The sequence below is a fragment of the Loxodonta africana genome, chromosome 8, assembly GCF_030014295.1.
Source record: "Loxodonta africana isolate mLoxAfr1 chromosome 8, mLoxAfr1.hap2, whole genome shotgun sequence".
Classification (NCBI taxonomy): domain Eukaryota; kingdom Metazoa; phylum Chordata; class Mammalia; order Proboscidea; family Elephantidae; genus Loxodonta; species Loxodonta africana.
In genome coordinates this window covers 8,193,338-8,214,673 of record NC_087349.1, presented here as the reverse complement: position 1 = coordinate 8,214,673, position 21,336 = coordinate 8,193,338, and the positions used below count along the sequence as shown (strand labels likewise).

The 21,336-nt window shown below is 43.3% G+C and overlaps 1 protein-coding gene across 1 annotated transcript in view; it reads left to right on the top strand.

Moving 5' to 3' along the window:
- MGAM2 (maltase-glucoamylase 2 (putative)) overlaps positions 1-21,336 on the top strand; it is a 96,887-nt gene that overhangs the window by 25,411 nt on the left and 50,140 nt on the right. The window contains exons 10-18 of the mRNA XM_064290360.1: positions 6,613-6,744; positions 6,839-6,937; positions 8,343-8,456; positions 9,534-9,618; positions 11,139-11,256; positions 18,856-19,027; positions 19,564-19,680; positions 20,685-20,839; positions 20,971-21,055. Of these exons, the coding sequence (XP_064146430.1) occupies positions 6,613-6,744; positions 6,839-6,937; positions 8,343-8,456; positions 9,534-9,618; positions 11,139-11,256; positions 18,856-19,027; positions 19,564-19,680; positions 20,685-20,839; positions 20,971-21,055 (1,077 nt within the window). The remainder of the gene's footprint in view (positions 1-6,612; positions 6,745-6,838; positions 6,938-8,342; positions 8,457-9,533; positions 9,619-11,138; positions 11,257-18,855; positions 19,028-19,563; positions 19,681-20,684; positions 20,840-20,970; positions 21,056-21,336) is intronic.

Sequence of the window (21,336 nt, the reverse complement as noted above, 5' to 3'; positions counted from 1 at the left end):
TGGTCTATGTGTCTGTTGTTGTACCAGTACCAGGCTGTTTTGACTACTGTGGCTGTGTAATAGGTTCTGAAATCAGGTAGAGTGAGGCCTCCCACTTTCTTCTTCTTTTTCAGTAGTGCTTTGCTTATCCAAGGCTTCTTTCCCTTCCATGTGAAGTTGGTGATTTGTTTCTCCAACACATTAAAAAATGACATTGGAATTTGGATCGGAAGTGCATTGTATGTATAGATGGCTTTTGGTAGAATAGTCATTTTTACTATGTTAAGTCTTCCTATCCATGAGCAAGGTATGTTTTTCCACTTAAGTAGATCCTTTTTAGTTTCTTGTAGTAGTGCTTTGTAGTTTTCTTTGTATAGGTCTTTTACATCTTTGGTAAGATTTATTCCTAAGTATTTTACCTTCTTGGTGGCTACTGTGAATGGTATTGATTTGGTTATTTCCTCTTCGATGTTCTTTTTGTTGATGTAGAGGAATCCAAGTGATTTTTGTATGTTTATCTTATAACCTGAGACTCTGCCAAACTCTTCTATTAGTTTCAGTAGTTTTCTGGAGGATTCCTTAGGGTTTTCTGTGTATAAGATCATGTCATCTGCAAATAGAGATAATTTTACTTCCTCCTTGCCAATCCAGATGCCCTTTATTTCTTTATCTAGCCTATTTGCTCTGGCTAGGACCTCTAGCACAATGTTGAATAAGAGCGGTGATAAAGGGCATCCTTGTCTGGTTCCTGTTCTCAAGGGAAATGCTTTCAGGCTCTCTCCATTTAGAGTGATGTTGGCTCTTGGCTTTGTATAGATGCCCTTTATTATGTTGAGGAATTTTCCTTCAATTCCTATTTTGGTGAGAGTTTTTATCATAAATGGGTGTTGGACTTTGTCAAATGCCTTTTCTGCATCAATTGATAAGATCATGTGGTTTTTGTCTTTTGTTTTATTTATATGGTGGATTACATTAATGGTTTTTCTAATATTAAACAAGCCTTGCATACCTGGTATAAATCCCACTTCATCATGGTGGGTTAATTTTTTGATATGTTGTTGAATTCTATTGGCTAGAATTTTGTTGAGGATTTTTACATCTATATTCATGAGGGATATAGGTCTGTAATTTTCTTTTTTTGTGATGTCTTTACCTGGTTTTGGTATCAGGGAAATGGTGGCTTCATAGAATGAGTTAGGTAGTATTCCATCATTTTCTATGCTTTGAAATACCTTTAGTAGTAGTGGTGTTAACTCTTCTCTGAAAGTTTGGTAGAACTCTGCAGTAAAGCCATCTGGGCCAGGGCTTTTTTTTTTTTGTTGGGAGTTTTTTGATTACTGTTTCAATCTCTTTTTTTGTTATGGGTCTATTTAGTTGTTCTACTTCTGATTGTGTTAGTTTAGGTAGGTAGTGTTTTTCCAGGAATTCATCCATTTCTTCTAGGTTTGCAAATTTGTTAGAGTACAATTTTTCATAATAATCTGAAATGATTCTTTTAATTTCAGTTGGGTCTGTTGTGATGTGGCCCATCTTGTTTCTTATTCGGGTTATTGTTTCCTTTCCTGTATTTCTCTAGTCAGTCTGGCTGATGGTTTATCAATTTTGTTAATTTTTTCAAAGAACCAGCTTTTGGTTTTGTTAATTCTTTCAATTGTTTTTCTGTTCTCTAGTTCATTTAGTTCAGCTCTAATTTTTATTATTTGTTTTCTTCTGGTGCCTGATGGATTCTTTTGTTGCTCACTTTCTATTTGTTCAAGTTGTAGGGACAGTTCTCTGATTTTGGCTCTTTCTTCTTTTTGTATGTGTGCATTTATCGATATAAATTGGCCTCTGAGCACTGCTTTTGCTGTGTCCCAGAGGTTTTGATAGGAAGTATTTTCATTCTCGTTGCATTCTATGAATTTCCTTATTCCCTCCTTAATGTCTTCTATAACCCAGTCTTTTTTGAGCAGGGTATTGTTCAGTTTCCAAGTATTTGATTTCTTTTCCCTAATTTTTCTGTTATTGATTTCCACTTTTATGGCCTTGTGGTCTGGGAAGATGCTTTGTAATATTTCGATGTTTTGGATTCTGCAAAGGTTTGTTTTATGACCTAATATGTGGTCTATTCTAGAGAATATTCCATGTGCGCTAGAAAAAAAAGTATACTTTGCAGCAGTTGGGTGGAGAGTTCTGTATAAGCCAATGAGGTCAAGTTGGTTGATTGTTGTAAGTAGGTCTTCCGTGTCTCTATTGAGCTTCTTACTGGAAGTCCTATCCTTCTCCGAAAGTGGTGTGTTGAAGTCTCCTACTATAATTGTGGAGGTGTCTATCTCACTTTTCAGTTCTGTTAAAATTTGATTTATGTATCTTGCAGCCCTGTCATTGGGTGCATAAATATTTAATATGGTTATATCTTCCTGGTCAATTGTCCCTTTTATCATTATGTAGTGTCCTTCTTTATCCTTTGTGGTGGATTTAAGTTTAAAGTCTATTTTGTCAGAAATTAATATTGCTTCTCCTGCTCTTTTTTGCTTATTGTTTGCTTGAGATATTTTTTTCCATCCTTTGAGTTTTAGTTTGTGTCTCTAAGTCTAAGGTGTGTCTCTTGTAGGCAGCATGTAGACGGATCGTGTTTCCTTATCCAGTCTGAGACTCTCTTTCTCTTTATTGGTGCATTTAGTCCATTTACATTCAGCGTAATTATAGATAAGTTTTATGTGTTTAGTGCTGTCATTTTGATGCCTTTTTATGTGTGTTGTTGACAATTTCAATTTTCCACTTACTTTTTTGTGCTGAGACTTTTTCTTAGTAAATTGTGTGTTCCTCATTTTCATAGTATTTGACTTTATGTTTGCTGAGTCGTTACGTTTTTCTTGGTTTTTATTTTGAGTTATGGAGTTGTTATACCTCTTTGTGGTTACCTTAATATTTACCCCTATTTTTCTAAGTAAAAACCTGACTTGTATTGTCCTATGTCGCCTTGTATCCCACTCTATATGGCAGTTCTATGCCACCTGTATTTAGTCCCTCTTTTTGATTATTGTGATCTTTTACATATTGACTTCAATGATTCCCTGTTTTGAGCATTTTTTTTTTTAATTATCTTAATTTGTTTTTGTGATTTCCCTATTTGAGTTGATATCAGGATGTTCTGTTCTGTGACCTTGTGTTGTGCTGGTATCTGATATTATTGGTTTTCTGACCAAACAATTTCCTTTAGTATTTCTTGTAGCTTTGGTTTGGTTTTTGCAAATTCTCTAAGCTTGTGTTTATCTGTAAATGTCTTAATTTCACCTTCATATTTTAGAGAGAGTTTTGCTAGATATATGATCCTTGGCTGGCAGTTTTTCTCCTTCAGTGCTCTGTATATGTCATCCCATTGTCTTCTTGCCTGCATGGTTTCTGCTGAGTAGTCTGAACTTATTCTTATTGATTCTCCCTTGTAGGAGACCTTTCTTTTATCTCTGGCTGCTTTTAAAATTTTCTCTTTACCTTTGGTTTTGGCAAGTTTGATGATAATATGTCTTGGTGTTTTTCTTTTTGGATCAATCTTAAATGGGGTTCGATGAGCATCTTGGATAGATATGCTTTCGTCTTTCATGATGTCAGGGAAGTTTTGTGTCAGCAGATATTCAACTATTCTCTCTGTGTTTTCTGTCCTCCCTCCCTGTTCTGGGACTCCAATCACACGCAAGTTATCCTTCTTGATAGAGTCCCACATGATTCTTAGGGTTTCTTCATTTTTTAAAATTCTTTTATCTGATTTTTTTTCATCTATGTTGGTGTTAATTCCCTGGTCCTCCAGATTTCCCACTCTGCATTCTAATTGCTCAATTCTGCTCCTCTGACTTCCTATTGCATTGTCTAATTCTGTAATTTTATTGTTAATCTTTTGGATTTGTGAGTGCTGTCTCTCTATGGATTCCTGCAACTTATTAATTTTTCCACTATGTTCTTGAATAATCTTTTTGAGTTCTTCAACTGTTTTATCAGTGTGTTCCTTGGCTTTTTCTGCAGTTCGCCTTATTTCATTTCTGAGGTCATCCCTGATGTCTTGAAGCATTCTGTAAATTAGTTTTTTATATTCTGTATCTGATAATTCCAGGATTGTATCTTAATTTGGGAAAGATTTTGATTCTTTTGTTTGGAGGGTTGTAGAAGCAGTCATGGCCTCCTTCTTTATGTGGTTTGATATCGACTGTTGTCTCCAAGCCATCACTAAGATATTGTAGTGATTTATTCTATATTTGCTCACTGAGTCTTATCTTTTTTTGTTTTCTTTGAATATACGTGGATGGGCTACTAGATTGTGCTGTCTTGTTTTTTGATTGTTGTAGCCCTCGACTTACTTATGACCTATTACCAGCTGGTTTGGGCTGTTACCAGATATATATGCCTGAGTCCATTCACTATTCTTGAGTAGAATCTGATTTTGGGTCATCAAGTGTGTGATGCACCCTATCACCTATCCACCTTGAGAAGTAGTGGTGATAGTTGTGTGCACCAGATTCTAGTAGCAGCTGATGTTCACACTCTGGGGGGGGGGAGCAGGATGCTGACAGGCTTCCCCCAAGTGTCAGTGAGGTAGGTGTGTCTCTATTCCTAAAGCACCTTGGCGGGTGGGCTCTGCAGCTGTACCTTAGGCCCCCAATGCAAGTACCTCTACAGATTGGTAGGTGTCACCCTCCTTAGACCCCTAAGGCAGGAGGCTAGGTGGTCTGGGGGGAGCTTCAGCCCTCAGTTCCCTGTTGTGGGTCGGTGAGGGCTCTGTTGAATACGCAGAGGTATCAGACCTGGGAAACTTGTCTTTCCAGTAAATCCGCTAAAAAAAAATGCAGTCAGATCCCTATCAGAAATGCCTTTGCATTATAATAGCCACCTTGTTCCCTGTAGGGTTGAAAGCCGGAGACTGTGGATCACATATGCTTGGCCGTAGCTGGTTCTGCGTTTTTAGTCCAATTAGGGAAGGATTTTTGGTCCCTGGGTTTTTTGTGGTTGCTTCTCTCAGGCTGGAAGAATGGGTTAGGAAAAGACCAAAAAAAAAAAAAAAGGGAAAAGAAAAACTGCGGAGCAGTTCTCCCTCTGGCTCAGGAAATTCCAATGTTAATGAAGCCGCCTGGGAAGGGGAGAGGAGGGTTCAGAAAAACAGGAGAGAGTAGCACCCCGGAATATAGACAAAGTTACTTATCTTGCTTAGGATGACTATTTTATCTGAGATTCCCGAGGGGCGCATCGCCTACGTGTGCTGGCTGGGTAGAGATTGCCCCCGAGGGTCAGGCCCGCAGAAGCCGCGGTCAGTTCCTCCGCTCCTAGTCCAAAGCCCCAAGGTTCCCTGGCTGGGACGCTGCTCCCGGCTCCAAAAACAGTCACTGCCTCCCGGTGACTTCTCCTCCCACCAGCCGTGTCGCCGCGCCACCTGCACGGACCGGCTGGGCCCCCTCCCAGGGTCGGTTCAGGGGTGTAGGGTTGTGCCCCGTCATTTTAACTATTTTTAAGTGTATAATTCAGAGACATGAACTGCATTCACCATGTTATACAACCAGCACCACGGTTTTCACCACTTTTTCATCCTCCGAACAGAAATTCCGTGTCCATTAAGCAGTAAGTCCTCATCCCCCCTCCACCCAACCATGATGATAGCTAATCCACTTCTTGTCTTTATGTATTTGCCTGTTCTAGGTATTTCATAGAAGTGGGTGTCTTAGTTACCTACTGCTGCTATCACAGAAATACTACAAGTGGATGGCTTTAACAAACAGAAGTTTATTCTCTCACAGTTTAGGAGGCTAGAAGTCCGAATTCAGGATGCCAACTCTAGGGGAAGGCTTTTTCTCTCTGTTGGTTCTGGGGAAGGTCCTTGTCATCAATCTTCCATTGGTCTAGGAGTATCTTAGAGCAGGGACCCCGATCCAAAGGGCACACTCTACTCCCAATGCTTCTTTCTTGGTGGCATGAGGTCACTCTCCTCTCCTTCCTTCTCTGTTTTATATCTCAGAAGAGATTGGCTCAAAATACAACCTAATCCTGTAGATTGAGTCCTGTCTCATTAACATAACTGCCTCTAATCCTGCCTCATTAACATCATAGAGGCTTAGGACTTATAACACACAGGGTAATCACATCAGATCACATAGTGGTAGACAAACACACAATTCTGGGAGTCATGGCCTAGTTGAGTTGACACACATTTTGGGGGGAAACAATTCAATCCATAACAGTGGGATCATACACTATGTGGACTTCTGGGTCTGGCTTCTTTCGCTCAGGATAATGTTTTTGAGGTTCATAAATGTCATAGCATGTCTCAGAACTGTATTCGTTTTTATGGCTGAATGATATTCCATTGCATGGAGAGACCACATGTTGTGTATCCATTCCTCTGTTGATGGACACTTGGGTTGTTTGCACCTTTTGGTTACTGTGAATAGTGTTCCAGTGAACACTGGTGTACAGGTCTCTGTTTGAGTTCATCTTTTCAATTCTTTTGGGTCTATACTTAGGAGTGGAATTGCTGGGTCCTACTGTAATTCTGTTTAACTTTTGGAGGAACTGTTATGGCTCCAGTTTTAATGACCAGGGACCAGTGCTGTAAAGTTTTCCACCAGCGTGGTGACATTTCTTAGGTTCTGACTGGCCAGTGCTGTCTTTCAGGATGTGCAGTACTCTGACATAGACTACATGGATGGATACAAGGATTTCACTTATGATAACAGGACTTTCTATGGTCTCCCAGATTTCGCCAAGGAGTTACACAGCAATGGACAGAAATATGTCATTGTTATGGTATGTTCAAACACTTATCTTTTTGCTTTGGTTTTCCCTACAGAGTGCCAAAGAACTTTACACAAGTAATATTTATATCACATTTATTTATTAGAATCCCGGCATCTCCAACAGCTCTGGCTATAAGCCCTACGAGGATGGAAAAACAAAGAGGATATGGGTCTACGAGAATGATGTATTTGCTTTTGGGAAGGTAATTTCTCAAGAAAATCAGAGCAAATTACAGTCATTTTGGGAGGTTTGAACTTCTGGTATGAAGACGAGTAGAGGCAGGTTACACATTACCGTTTTCATGGCTTTGACATTTTCTTTTATTATTATTTTGAAACCAGTAGATGTAATAATTTTAAAACCAAACCCATCATCATTTAGCCGATTCCAACTCGTAGCAACCCTGTAAAACAGAGTAGAACTGCCCCCATAGGGTTTCCTAGGCTGTCATCTTTACTGAAGCAGACTGCCTCATGTTTTGCCCTCAGAGCGACTGGTAGGTTTCAACCACCAACCTTTTGGTTAGCAGCTGAGTGCTTAACCACTGTGCCACCAAGGCTCCTGAGATGTAAAAATAGAAAGATTAAAATTCCGAAGGATTTAAGAAGCTAGCCTCTGACCGTCTACAGATACTAGAGAAGCAGTATATTGTTAGAAGAAAATTCAGCGATACATAGAAGCCCTCCCGTCTCCCCATTTCTCTCTCTCCCTCAAGGCAATAAATTCCACTGCAATCGATGTAGCAAGAGGCTCGGAGGCCAATGTGGAACCTATCTCAGCTAATGTATTTTTAATTTACTTGTGATGTATCTCTGATATTTTAGAACCCAGCCTCGATTTTAATGCTGGCAGTTTCAGGCATTGCACTAGGTTGACTATGAGTTTATTTTTAAGACAGCTCTGTTCTGAAAGCACTTTGACTCGAATCACGTAAGCAGCCTTCCATTCCACGTATGTGTAGGCTCTGCCTTAGATAATTGGATGACCTGAGATTTACTAGAACGGGTACTTAATCTAGAAAGTTCATGCGTAACCATAATTCTTATCGTTTCTGAGTAGTTTACTTTGCAAACTATCTTTTCAGGTTTATTGATGGGCCCTTATCTAACTCTGTTCACTCAAGTCATTTCATTGGCTTTACAATACTCAACTCTATTTACATTCTTTTTCATTGATTCCAGCTTTTTCTGAAACAGCTGAGAAGTTTCCTCTCTCCTCCAAACCAAGAGTTTGTGTTGACTGTTTTGCTTGAAGCGAATTTCTAAAGTATCAGATAGATGCGCAGTCACATGTCTGTGCAAAATCAGAGACCACAGTCACATAAGATTTATTTTGGTTATCTAACAAATCAGGTTATCCACGCATGTGAGTCATTTTAGTATACTTAGATTTGGGTGGTTTATAACTAAGGGTCTGCATATTATGGCAAGAATTGAATTAGATGGTTACCTCCATTGAGTGATAAGTAATATGGATCTTTTGATCTAAGATATTGGCAGAAGTAGTGGTGGTGGGGGGTGGTCACTATAGTGCATTTGGTGGGAGTGAAGTTTGCCGCCCGTGATTGTTGCCAAACCAATTGCCACATCTTCCTCCTTGTTCTCTAGGGCTATCCTGGGTGGACAATCTTTCCTGATTTCAGTAATCCAGCGAGCTTTACCTGGTGGGAAGAACAGTTCAATAAATTCCATGAAACTCTGGAGTTTGATGGAGTGTGGATTGTAAGTTGTCCCTCCAGGACCAAAGTTCCCTTGGGAATGGATATGCCAAATTTTGAGATGAATTTTGACCCTGATCTACAGTAAAATAATTTGCTGGACATGGTGATATTAAAAGTTATTTTACTTAATTCTGAGCCCCAGTGCAGTGAATTAGGCCCCTTAAAACTCCGGGTTCCAATTCTGGAGCTGCCATCAACTGGCAATTAATTGATCGATTGATTTAAAGTCATTTGCTTTCTCCTAACCTCAGCCTTTTCCTCCACAACCTGTCTTTCAGCTTAAGGTTACTGGTTCATTAAATGCTGTAATTTTGATTATCTGTAATGAGTAATACTGGCAGGGAAGCCTTAGAGGATAATTCAGTGAGGCTCTGGCAGCTTTTAGGGGACAGCGGATAGGGAGATTTCTGTGAAATTTGAAAGATTATTATTGTCTTTTAGTAGGACTAGGCATTACTTATTTTTTTTCACCCATTTAAAAAAAATTGATCTCAATTACATTCTCTTCTTGCTCCTCACCAAGTGAAATAAAAGAGAGAGAAAATTATGAAAAGGAAATATCACCCTATCCTAGGTTCTTTTAAACAATACTGAAACGATAACAGAAACAAGAAAGTCTTCACATTTTATAAGACAAGAATCTGCCATTGGAATGGCATATTTTAATTAACTGATTGAAATCAATTTATAAAATATGCCCAATACTATTTAGAGCTGGAAGATACCTTACATACAATCTCATCCAGCGATTACCCATTAAAAAAACCACTGCCGTCGAGTCGATTCCGACTCATAGTGACCCTATAGGACAGAGTGGAACTGCCCGATGGAGTTTCCAAGGAGTGCCCAGCGGATTCGAACTGCCGACCCCTTGGTTAGCAGCTGTAGCACTTAACCACTACGCCACCAGGGTTAGATTCTGTAAAAGTTGAAAGGGAGGTTAAAAAAAGTGAGGGAAATTACTCAATGTCCCAATTCCAGTTCATTGGAGACTCCAGGTATCCTGGCTTCTATTTCGGCAAAATATTTCTTGACAGCTGTCTATCAATAACATTTTGTATATTTTGTGTCTTTGAAGGAAATGGATGAAGTTTCTAATCTTCTTAATGGCTCTGATGTTGGGTGTGAATTAAACAGCTTGAACTATCCTCCTTTCACGCCTAGTAAGTTTTTGCCCCTTTGCTAATGGCGTGAGCATGCAATGTGTTTGAAACGACCTCAGTAAGACTCAGTGTGGTCAACAGCGATTTCATCTCCAGTCCAAGAGACCCCCAACCACCCTGTCCATGCCTCTACTTGAGTCTCTGTTGCATGTTTGGTCTCTGGTCCCCTTCGTGCTGCCATAACCCAAGGGCAATCAAGTGGCAAAGGTTACTTGTCTGAGCCTGGCTGCCTCTCTTGGCTGTGCTTCCCGTCTCTAGAGTTCCACATTCTTCCATCCTGTTCACTTCCTCCAAACCCCATACAGCTGGTTCTGTTTTAAACTTATAACACTACCAGAGCACTCTGTGGTGGAAACCACCTTCTCTTTAAGTAGAGGTGGAATTTTATTAACTTTTTTTTTTCATTAGCAAAGAATTTAAAGCCTCAGATTCCTTTTAGGTCCTTCCTATTTCATAGTTTCTATATTTCCAGTCAACACCAACTTCCCAGGCCCTGATTTTGAAAGAATGCGGGGTAAGGAGTATAGAATAGGCTAGGCTGTGGAAACAAATAAACATCATCTCAGTGGATTAACACAATGAAAGCTTATCTTTTGCTCACATCCTGCTCTAGTGAGAGATAGGTGGCTCTCATCCATATGGTGACTCAGGGATCTAGTGACTTCCATTGTTTCATCCTCCTATCTCAGAGCCTTTTGTTTGCAGCTTCATGAGCAAAGGGGAGAGGGTAGAGAGAATTTTATGGACAGCCTCTGGAAGTGGGGTGCATCTAATTTGCCCACATTTCTTTGGGTAGAACCCAGTCACTTGGCTTCAGCTTAATTTCAAGGAAAGATAGGAAATATAATCTTTTTATATTCCAGCCTAACCAGTCTCTGCCAGTTTCTTCTGGTTTGTCCACTTCACTTGAAAACCCTTGGACCAAGCTTTAACTGTTTTTTAGTCTCTTTTGTCACTGAAAGAGTAAAGAACTTTTTTTTAAGGGGAGTTGTTGACCTCAAACCATTTAACTTCTTACAAAATCTCCTGTTTGCTTCCCCAACTTATTCTCTGTCCTTCTCTGCTCACTCTGTGTTTCCCCAACTTTTTAAACTCTGGATCAGTTTATCACGGTTTTCCTTAATCTTTTAATCTTCTTCTTGGCCAAAGATTTTTTTTTTTTCCAGATAACTCTAATACCATACCTGTACTTTGTATACTCAGACCCTCTTGATTATATGTATAAATAAACATCACATGCCTTGTTTATACTTAATCTCAGCTCAGCTTCCCACTGCTCTGAGCATGTTTCTCCATTGCCCCCACTCACCATCATTCTTTGTGAGTAGAAGGAATGCAAGTTAATTTTAATGATCCCTTTCTAGTGTACACCCCAGGTAGGAAGTGGGATTTATGAAAAGGATTTTGCCAGGTAGAAATTCGTGCAGAAGGTACAGTAACCAGGAAGTCAGTGATTCAGTGACTGTTTTATTGAAGTGGATTGATGTGATCACTGCCTCACTGATGAGTTTTCCCCACAGGAGTTCTGGACCGGGTGCTTTTCGAGAGAACCCTTTGCATGGACACAGAGTTTTACAGTGGCCTTCACTATGACCTCCACAGTTTGTATGGCTACTCCATGGCACAAGCCACAGACTCGTAAGGACTTGGTTGTCTAATTCCAGATTTGGGGAGGTGGGAGCTGGAGGGCTTCTCTTCTTTTCCATAACTATATTTTTCAAATATTTTTGGAGGTTATAGGGATATAGAAATGTTGGTCTCACAGGGCCCTTAAGGGGTCCTCTCATCCAATCCTGTGGCTTCTGAGGAGAATTCTTTTTGATGAGCATATGCTCAGGGACTCCATTATTTCAAGGATTAAAAAAAAAAAAATGCCGTCAAGTGGATCTGACTCATAGCAACCCTAAGGGACAAGGTAAGACTGCTCCAAAGGGTTTCCAGGGCTGTAAATCTTCATGGAAGACTGCCAGGATTTTCTCCCACGGAGCAGTTGGTGGGTTCAAGCTACCAGACTAACCCAAAGCCAAACCGTGCTTTTGAGTTGCTTCTGACTCATGGTGAGCTCATGTGTGTCAGAGTAGAACGGTGCTCCCCAGAATTTTCAATGGCTGATTTTTCAGAAGTAGATTGCCAGGCCTTTCTTCTGAGGTCCTTCTGGGTGGATTTGACCCCCCCAATCTTTCGGTTGGCAGCAGAGAGTGTTAGTAATTCATACTACCCAGGAACTCCTCAAGGATACTAGTGGGAGATAATGTGCAAGCCATTTAGAACCCTGACTGGCAGTCAGCCCTTGCTTGGTTCCCATTACTGAATGTGATGTGCTGTCCACACTTGGATTGCCAGACTTAGCAAATAAAAATATAGGGCACCCAGTTAAATTTGCACGAGACATACTCACACTGAAACTTATTCATCGTTTATCTGAAATTCAAATTGAACTGACCGTTCTGTGTTTATCTGGCAATACTACACCACAGCCTCTTATCTTCCCTCCCTACTGGCCTCTTCAGTCTCCCTCTCAATACTTGCTTCTCCCCCACCTCACACACCACACACACACACACTACACTCACACCACACACTGAAACACACTACACACACCATACACAACACACACACCACAAACACCACACATATGCTACATACTCACACTCTGCACACTCTCACACACCACACCGCACCATACACTCACTCCACACACTCACACACACCATATACAACACATGCGTACCACACACTCACACACACCACTAATACCACACATATGCTGCACACTCACACTCCACATACACACACCACACCACACAATACACTCACACCACACAACACACACACACACCACACTGCACCACACACACAACACACATCACATATACACAGCACACTCACAGATACACATATCACACACCCACAGTACATTATACCACACTAACACACCATGCTCTCACACATAGCACACACACCACACATACCACACCATACACTCACACACCACACATGCCACACACACCACACCACACAATCACACCACACACACCATACACTCACAGTCACATGCACTGCAACACCACACAGTCTCACATATACCGTCATAGGCACTCACATACACACACTCACACACACATGCATTGTCTCACACACATACCATGCAAACACACATATACTCACACACACACTCACACCCATTCTCTCACACACACCACACAAACACACATATACACGCTCTCACACATGCCACAAATACACACACAGCACCCACTCGTACATACACTTACACAGTGCATTCTCTAACAAATGTCCACACAAACACACACATATACTCACACACTCACAGTCTCACACACACATACTTACACATTCTCTCACACACATCTCATGCAAACACACACATACATACACACTCTCACTCTCACACACACACTCACGTATACCACACACACTCTCACATGTACTCATACACACACACTATCACACGCACATTCTACCCGTTTTGAACATTTAACAAGGAGACAGATGCCTTCAGCAAAGAATTCTGTCCTTCCCACAGCTTGTCACATGGATTTTTGCTCATGACTTGTAAAGTGAAGATCAGCTCCCCCGACCGAGGTCCTTCTGGAAGGAAGGTGTTAAAATACAACCGATTATACCCAAGAAAGCAAGGAATTCTGGGCTAAGCTTAAAGATTTCAGTTTTAGGTTTGCAACACAGATGAGGAAACTGAAGCATCTGAAGACCTTCCTGGGGCTTAGGAAAGGATGTGACAGCCATTCCCTGCTTGCTTCCTTCTGGGTTGGTGGTTCCAGAGCTCCACTGTGGGGAGTAGGAGCAGGAGGGCTTGGGTGTGCTGTGGGAGAATCCTCAGTCCTTGTCCAGCTTGACTTCCCAGTTTCATTGGACACCTTGGACACTCCTTCAGTTTTGGGAGTACCACACTACCCTGGAGCTCCTCCCCTCTTTCCATCTATGCTTTCTTAACCTCTGCATTGGAATTGTTTTCATCTACTCTCTCACTGCTGATAGATCTTATGAGTCAAACCTTGGGCTTCCTTTTTCATTCTATGCTATAGACTCTAATTTGAACTCCCTGGGTGGTGCAGTTTGTGCATGACTACTAATCTAAACATTGGCGGTTCGAGCCCACATGGTATCACCGTGGATGCAATCTAACTCAAAGATTACAGGTTTGTTCTTGGTTTGGGCGGTGCAAATAGTTAACATGCTCACCTACCAACCAAAAGGCTGGAGGTTTGAGTCTACCCAGAGGTGCCTCATAAGAAAGCCTGGCAATCTACTTCTGAAAAATCGGCCACTGAAAACCCCACGGAGCACAGTTCTGCCCTGATATACTTGAGGTCATCATGAGCCGGAGTCAACCTGACAGTAGCCTTTTGGTTATTATAATTTATTCTGATGATTTTAAGTTCTGTAATTCCAGTTTAGGTCTCTCTCTGCCTTTCAGACCCAAATATCCAAAACTATCTGCTGATCTTCTCCACTTGGATGTCTCATAGTGCCTCAAACACCACTCACCTGGCTCACTACTTGTTTGCACCTGGCCTCCCCATACTGGCACCGCTTTTGAAACTCCTGCATTCCCTCCTTTGGTTGGTAGCAACGCCGTCCTTATCTTCCAGACTTCCCAGTGAGAGGCTTGCCATCATCTTGAGTGCTCTCCTTCTTTCATGCACTTTTCATTCTACCTCTGGGACATTTCTAGAACCTTCTCCTTTTTTTGTCCACTGACACTTCCAAATGGAGGTCATGTTCATCTTTCATATAAAGCATTACTCTGGTCCCTTGGCTCGTTCCCCTGGTGTTAGCCTTTTTCCCATGAATCTGTCCTCTACGCTTGCTACCCAAGTGTGGTCCAAGGACCTGGAGCACCAGCAGCACCTGGGAATCTATCAGAAATACAGTCTCCCAGCTCTCCCTCAGACCTGGGAATCAGCGTCTACATTTTAACAAGATCCCCAGGGACTCAAATACACATTAAATCCCAAAAAGCATTACTGTGCACTGGTCTCAAGGGAATGGTGGTTTATGGGTGGAATTCTCACCTTCCACAAGGAACACCTAGGTTTGATTCTCACCAACGCACCTTGTCATGCACAGCCGCCACCGGTCTGTCGGTGGAAGCTTGTGTGTTGCTGTGATGCTGAACAAGTTTCGGCAGACCTTCCAGATAAAGATAGACTAGGAAGAAAGGCCTGGAGATCTACTTCTAGAAATCAGCTAATCAAAATCCTGTGGAGCACAATGGTCTGATTCACAACCCGTCATGACGATTAAGAAGGACTGGGCAGCATTTCTTTCGGTTGTGCATGGGGTTACCGTGAGTCAGGGGCAGCTACCAGTAACAACAACACACTGCTGTCAATGAGATCTTTCTGAATCATCAGCCTGCTCGTTTCTCTTCCCTGTGTAAAATTCTCTGTGGCTTGATATTATCTGTACAGTAAAATCCAGTCACCTTAGCACAATGGATAAGGTGCTTTATAACCCAACCCTGTCTTACTGTTTTTCCTCTCATCTTTGCCACTCCACCCTCCCCATTACACAGCTTGCTCCCAAAGTCAAAATATTATTTCCTTCCTCCATGTCTTTGCACATACTGGCCACCCTGCATGGGGGCCTTCACTGCCCTGTCCACTTCCTTCCTCTGTGTCTTTGCACATGCTGGCCACCCTGCATGGGGGCATTCACTGCCCTGTCCACTTCCTTCCTCTGTGTCTTTGCACATGCTGGCCACCCTGCATGGGGGCATTCACTGCCCTGTCCACTTCCCTCCTCTGTGTCTTTGCACATGCTGACCACGCTGCATGGGGGCCTTTGCTGTCCTATCACTTTGCAAACAGCCGCTTGTCTTAGAAACCTCAGCCCAGGTGTCAGCTCTGGGAGCCTTCCTGACACCTCAAGGAAACACTGATTTCTCCTTCCCTTCTGCCACCTTCATTCATATCTCAATACACTGAACATGCAGTCATCTTGTCTTGTAATTTCAAGTGTTCTTCCCCCTCTCCCCCCTTTGCTGGACTATAAATTCCTGGAGGGCAGCCAAAAAAGTCCCCATACCCATTGCTTTTGAGTTGACTATGACTCATGGTGACCCCGTGTGACAGAGTGGAACTTCCCCATAGGATTTTCTTGGGTGTAATATTTACAGAAGCAGGTTACCTGGCCTTTCTTCCACAGCACTGCCAGGAGGGCTTGAACCTCCCACCTTTGGTTAGTAGTCAAGTGCTTAACCATTTGTACCACGTAGGGACATCTTGAGGGCAAAGTCACCTCGTCATCCTTAGCCTTACGAATGATGTGTGTACTGCATGCATGTTTGTTGAACGAATGCCTGGTCTGAGAAGGAGAAGAGGGGCAGGGTGGGCACCCAGGGGACTGGTGAATTAGAAGCAGAGCCCACACCTATTTTGTTTTCCAACACCACTTTGCCCTTATGACTTTGCATGATGCCATGTGTCCAGGTGACACAGAGAGAGAGTCCTTGTCCAGTAGGTGCAAAGGTTTTTGTTTCAGTGAAGGAACAGCTTCAATAAGAAGGACTGATGTCTCTGATTTGGCTGCCTTCGCTTTTCTGACTTCCTTTCCTATTACTCTGGAGCCCTGGTGGTGCAGTGATTAAGAGCTTGGCTACTAACCGAAGATTGGCAGTTCGAATCTGTTCCTTAGAAACCCTACGGGTCAGTTCTACTCTGTCCTATAGGGTTGCTATGAATTGGACTGGATTCAGTGGCAACGGGTTTGGTTCTGTTACTGTAGCTTTCTGGGAAACGAAGCTAGATGATAATTTAGTTTCCTCATCTGTGACATGAGAGACTTGGATCTACATTCCCCATGGTCCCTTCCTGTTCTGATATATTTTCATTCCGAGATGTATCCATCTAAGCATGGAAGGTGGGAGGGAGAGTGAAGGAATGGAGAGGGTAAGAAAGAAAGGCAAGAGAGGGCAGGAGGAGGGGAGAGAGTGACACATTGGTTTGTTGCTCATGTCCCCATGTGATAAGCATGTTCTGAAATCACAGTGTATGGTTAATATATTCTAATGGTCATAGTTAAAGTGTACCATGACTGAGAGCCCTGGGCTCAGGGGTTAAGTGCTTGGCTGCCAACCAAAAGGTTGGTAGTTTGAACCGACCAGCTGCACGGTGAGAGAAAGATGTGGCAGTCTGCTTCCATAAAGATTACAACCCTGGAAACCCCACGGGGCAGTTCTAGGTGCTTTTCTAACTTCTCTGGGTCGAACAGAGTGGTCAAGAGTCCAGAGCACAGTGGAGACACTTTGGATTTGGCCTTGGGCACGGAGCAGAGGTGAATTAGAGAAATGGATGAGGTGTTCATTTGGTGGGCTCAGTCAGGAGAACTAACTCAAGGACTGCTGGATCTTTGGCCCAACCTGAACTGGAAGTCCAACTTGGGGACAATGCAGAGATCCTACTGGGCCAACCAGGGCATGAAACTCACTTCCCTCTAGGCTTAAAAGCAGGAGACTGAGTCCTCTTGGGAACCATGACCTGGCCATAAACAGACCAGGGGAGGAAAAAAGAGAAACTCCAGACTTAAGGGTCTCCATCCTAGAATGAGACTCTTCTTCAAAGCTGGAGCACACCTGCCTGTTCTCTACCTGTGTTGCCATGGCACAGGCCAGCCTCCTAATAAACCATAGTCTCAGATGACCTCACTGCTGCTTTGGTTTCAGTCTGCACATCCTGAGGGTATTTTTATCAGGACTGCTGGTGGCATAGTTATTAAGTGCTACAGCTGCTAACCAAGAGGTTGGCGGTTTGAATCTGCCAGGCACTCCTTGGAAACTCTACCGGGCAGTTCTACTCTGTCCCATAGGGTCACTATGAGTCAAAATCGACTCGACGGCAATGGGTTTTGGCTGACTGCAGAGGGCAATAAACCCTTCAGCCAGTGGTCATAAAGGCAAAATACCTGCTAGTCCAGACCAGAGAAAAAATGGGGGCAGGGCTGGGGAGTAAATCCTTTCCTCCTCCCGTTTTTGTCCAACGTTGTCAGAATGGAGTGTGTCACTTTCTTAAACCAGCTTTCTGTTTCAGAGAGTTCTATCCCTTTGACACCGTAGGGTCGTTCTGCCTTCCTAGATTGTCCACAGCGTCCTTGGGAGTTGGAGGTGGGGGTGTTAGTGGCTGTGGTGGAGTGTTGGTGAGGAATTGCCTGGTGCCTGGGGATAAAGGTTTGTAGAGAGAGATTTTAGGGAGTGATACTCTTACAAGGGAAGACAGAAGAGCTTGCCTGAGGAAGAGCCGGCAGCAGTTGTAGCTCAGGTATCACCACCCCATAGCAGTGTTGTGCTTCAGTTTTGGAACTCTAAAGGAGGGTGGAGGCAGTTTGGATTAGAGGAGAAAGAGCAGGAACAATGTTCAAGAAAGTGCTTGTGACCAAGAGTGTTCAAAATGAAAACTGGGACAAAGCCTTCATCCTACCATTTGTCATCCCACCCCATCCACCCTTGCCCCTGAGGTATTTAGCATTGTGGAGTCCGTGTTTCTAATTCCTCTGGTTTCCTTTCTATACAGTTTTACTAGATATGTAATATATTATGTGCAATACAATACAAATATTGTACAAATATGTGTAATACAATACAAAGCATATCATACATCATCCTTTGAGAATGAGTATTTGCAATCAATATAATTTTGCTTAGACTACGCTTTGCTAACATTGGGAGCTGCCCCGAGCAGGTTCTGAGCTTCAGAGGAACCCAGGTGCCTGGGGCCCTGCTGGCGTACAGACTCCCCTCCTCTGCCGGCAGGGCCCCAGCGTTCCAACCTGAGCTGGCCTTGTGATAAACTACGGACAGCAAGGTGTGGGACAAAGGGACATTGGAAACACTGTCTGGAGGAGACAGGGCCAAGGACCAAAGACATGGTTCCAATGTGGCGCCAACCGAAGGGCCAGACCACAGCCAGATCCAAGAAGACGGGGAAAACATGATAAGGAAGCCAGGAGCCTAGAGAAATTTCTGTGAGGGGCTGGAATGTAAAGGCTTGCACTGTTTTATAGGAGTTCTGCAACCTTGTCCAAAGGAGGAAGTCGAAGCTTAGAAGTGCTAAGCCAGTGGGCACACCTGGGAAGTGTTCAGGACACTGTGATGTTTTTTCTCAGTTTGGTTGGGAAGTCCACTGTTGGCCTGCATGTAAGGTGAAGCCTAGACACTCATAGTTCACCTCTCACTCAACCAGTTGCATTTCTTTTCAGGGCCATGCGGACTGTCTTCCCCCAAAAACGGAGCCTCGTCTTATCCCGCTCTACTTTTGCTGGGTCTGGCAAGTTTGCTGCTCACTGGTTGGGGGAAAACACAGCCTCATGGAATGATCTCCGGTGGTCCATTCCCAGTATCCTTGAGTTCAACCTATTTGGCATCCCCATGGTGAGCCTCTCTTTCAACCAAGTAACTTTATCATTGTCCTTTGACGTTGTTCCCACCATCAGTCTTCAAGGGTGTCTTGTAGCTAAGGAGCATATGTTCCACTGTGATTTGTAATGGAAAAACCAATTCATATAGGTGGTCTGAGCTGCCTTCTGAAATTAGGATGGTAAAATTTACCACTGGGTTGGTATCCATGGACTCTCTGGGATTAGGAAGGAGATGCCAGGAGTAAAATGTATTAGTATCACCGAACAATCCCACCAGGAGAGCATCAGTGGGTGGGAAAGTGTGAAACCAGGAACTGAATCTGAGGAAAAGCCCACGATACAAGGACCAATGTCGCTACTGTCATTCAGTCCCCCTCTCAATCTGTCCTCTGCTGCTCACTTGCTTGTTTCCCTCATTTTGACTGGAGTTTCTTTAAGCATGGGAGAATGGGGACAAGAGATTCTCTTTTCCCTGTTCACGTAGGTATCTGGCTAATACCTTTGCCTCTCTTACTGACCACTGTGCTTGTGTGTGTGCTAATGCTGCAGGTAGGTGCCAATATCTGTGGTTATAAAGAAGATACCACAGAGAGCCTCTGCAGAAGATGGATGCAGCTTGGAGCATTTTATCCACTATCCAGGAATCACAATGGGCCTGGCTTCATGGTAAGCTCCCCCCAAAAAGTGATGGGAACTTCCTGAATTTTCTAATCTGCTTGTTCTTAAAGAAATGTTGAGGAAAATCCTACACGTTGTTCCTAAATGCAGATAGGCCTAAAAAGCAGGATATGGGAGTGGCAGTGGGGGAATGGGTGTGTGTGTGCTGAATGGTTTTATTGTTGGGAACTCCCTTCTTCTTCCCTTTCTTTTTCTTCTTCCTTTTTCCTTCTCCTCCTCCCCCTCTTCCTGCTTTTCCTCCTCCTCCTGGTCCTTCTCATTGTTACCAAGGGACATGTATATATATTTATTGTACTTTAGATAAAGGTTTACCGAGGAAATTAGTTTCTCGTTAAACAGTACACATTGTTTTACGACATTAGTTAACAACCCCAGGACATGTTAACACTCTCCCTTCTCTACCTTGGGTTCCCTATTATCAGCTTTCTTGTCCCCTCCTGCCTTCTAGTTTTGCCCCAGGGCTGGTGTGCCCCTTTAGTCTTGTTTTGTTCCATGTGTCTGTCTAATTTGGGCTGAAGGGTGAACCATAGGAGTGGCTTCATTACTGAGCTAAAAGGGTATCTAGGGCCATACTCTCAGGGTTCCAAGGACATATTTTTGAGAAATCTCCATATATAAAATAAATTGGAGGAACTCTGGAGGGAACAGGGGTCAAGGTTGGAGTCTGACCCACCATGGCCCCTTCATCTCCATGGAAACCCCTGTGGGGCTTCTTTCCCACCCTGGGGCTCTCATAGGTTGGCCTCAGAAGACTCATGTCAAATGTAGACTCTCCCACTTGCTTACACTTCTCATGGGAAAGTTACTTAGTCTTTGATATTGTTTCCTCATCTGTAAAATGAAGGGATAGAACTAAGAGCCTTTTGTTTCTGGAAGTATCTTGACATTTTCTACGTTGGAGAACAGGGCTACTTTCAGTTCAGAAAGCTTATCAGAAGAGAACTTTTAAACGATGATGGGAACACCCAGCGAGTGGCCATATTTCCTCCTAGGACCAGGACCCTGCCTCCTTTGGAGCCGACTCCCTGCTGCTCAACTCTTCCAGGCACTACCTGAACATCAGATACACCTTGCTGCCCTACCTGTACACCCTCTTCTACCGCGCGCACACCCGTGGGGACACGGTGGCCCGGCCCCTGCTGCATGAGTGAGTCACCTGACCCCTGGTGACTCCATTCTGGATCTTAATTTCACCTGCCACCTTGCCGCTGCACCCTGAGCTGGTGTCCTATACTGGTGGTATCACCAGCCTCCCTGGGCTATCTTCTCATTTTTCAGGTTCTACCAGGATTCAGCCACCTGGGATGTGCACGAGCAGTTCCTATGGGGGCCTGCACTCCTGATCACACCTGTTTTACACTCAGTACGTCTATAATCTAAGCCATGGGGTGGGTGTCACGCATGCCTCTGGCCTGTGTAGCTAAGTTAGGTGCTAACTAACTTTGACCACATTTAAATATAAGTGGGAGAGACTGAGCAGAAAAGTTCAGAAATTAAAAAATATCCCCTCTTGGTCCCACTGGGCCACCAAGTGAATGATTTCCTTTTTGAAAAATCACCTTAAAACCCACATCCATGTGGCTGTGGCTTTTGTCTGAGTGGTGGCAGAGGGAGGTGGGGAAGTCTGGGGGAGGAATCAGGATT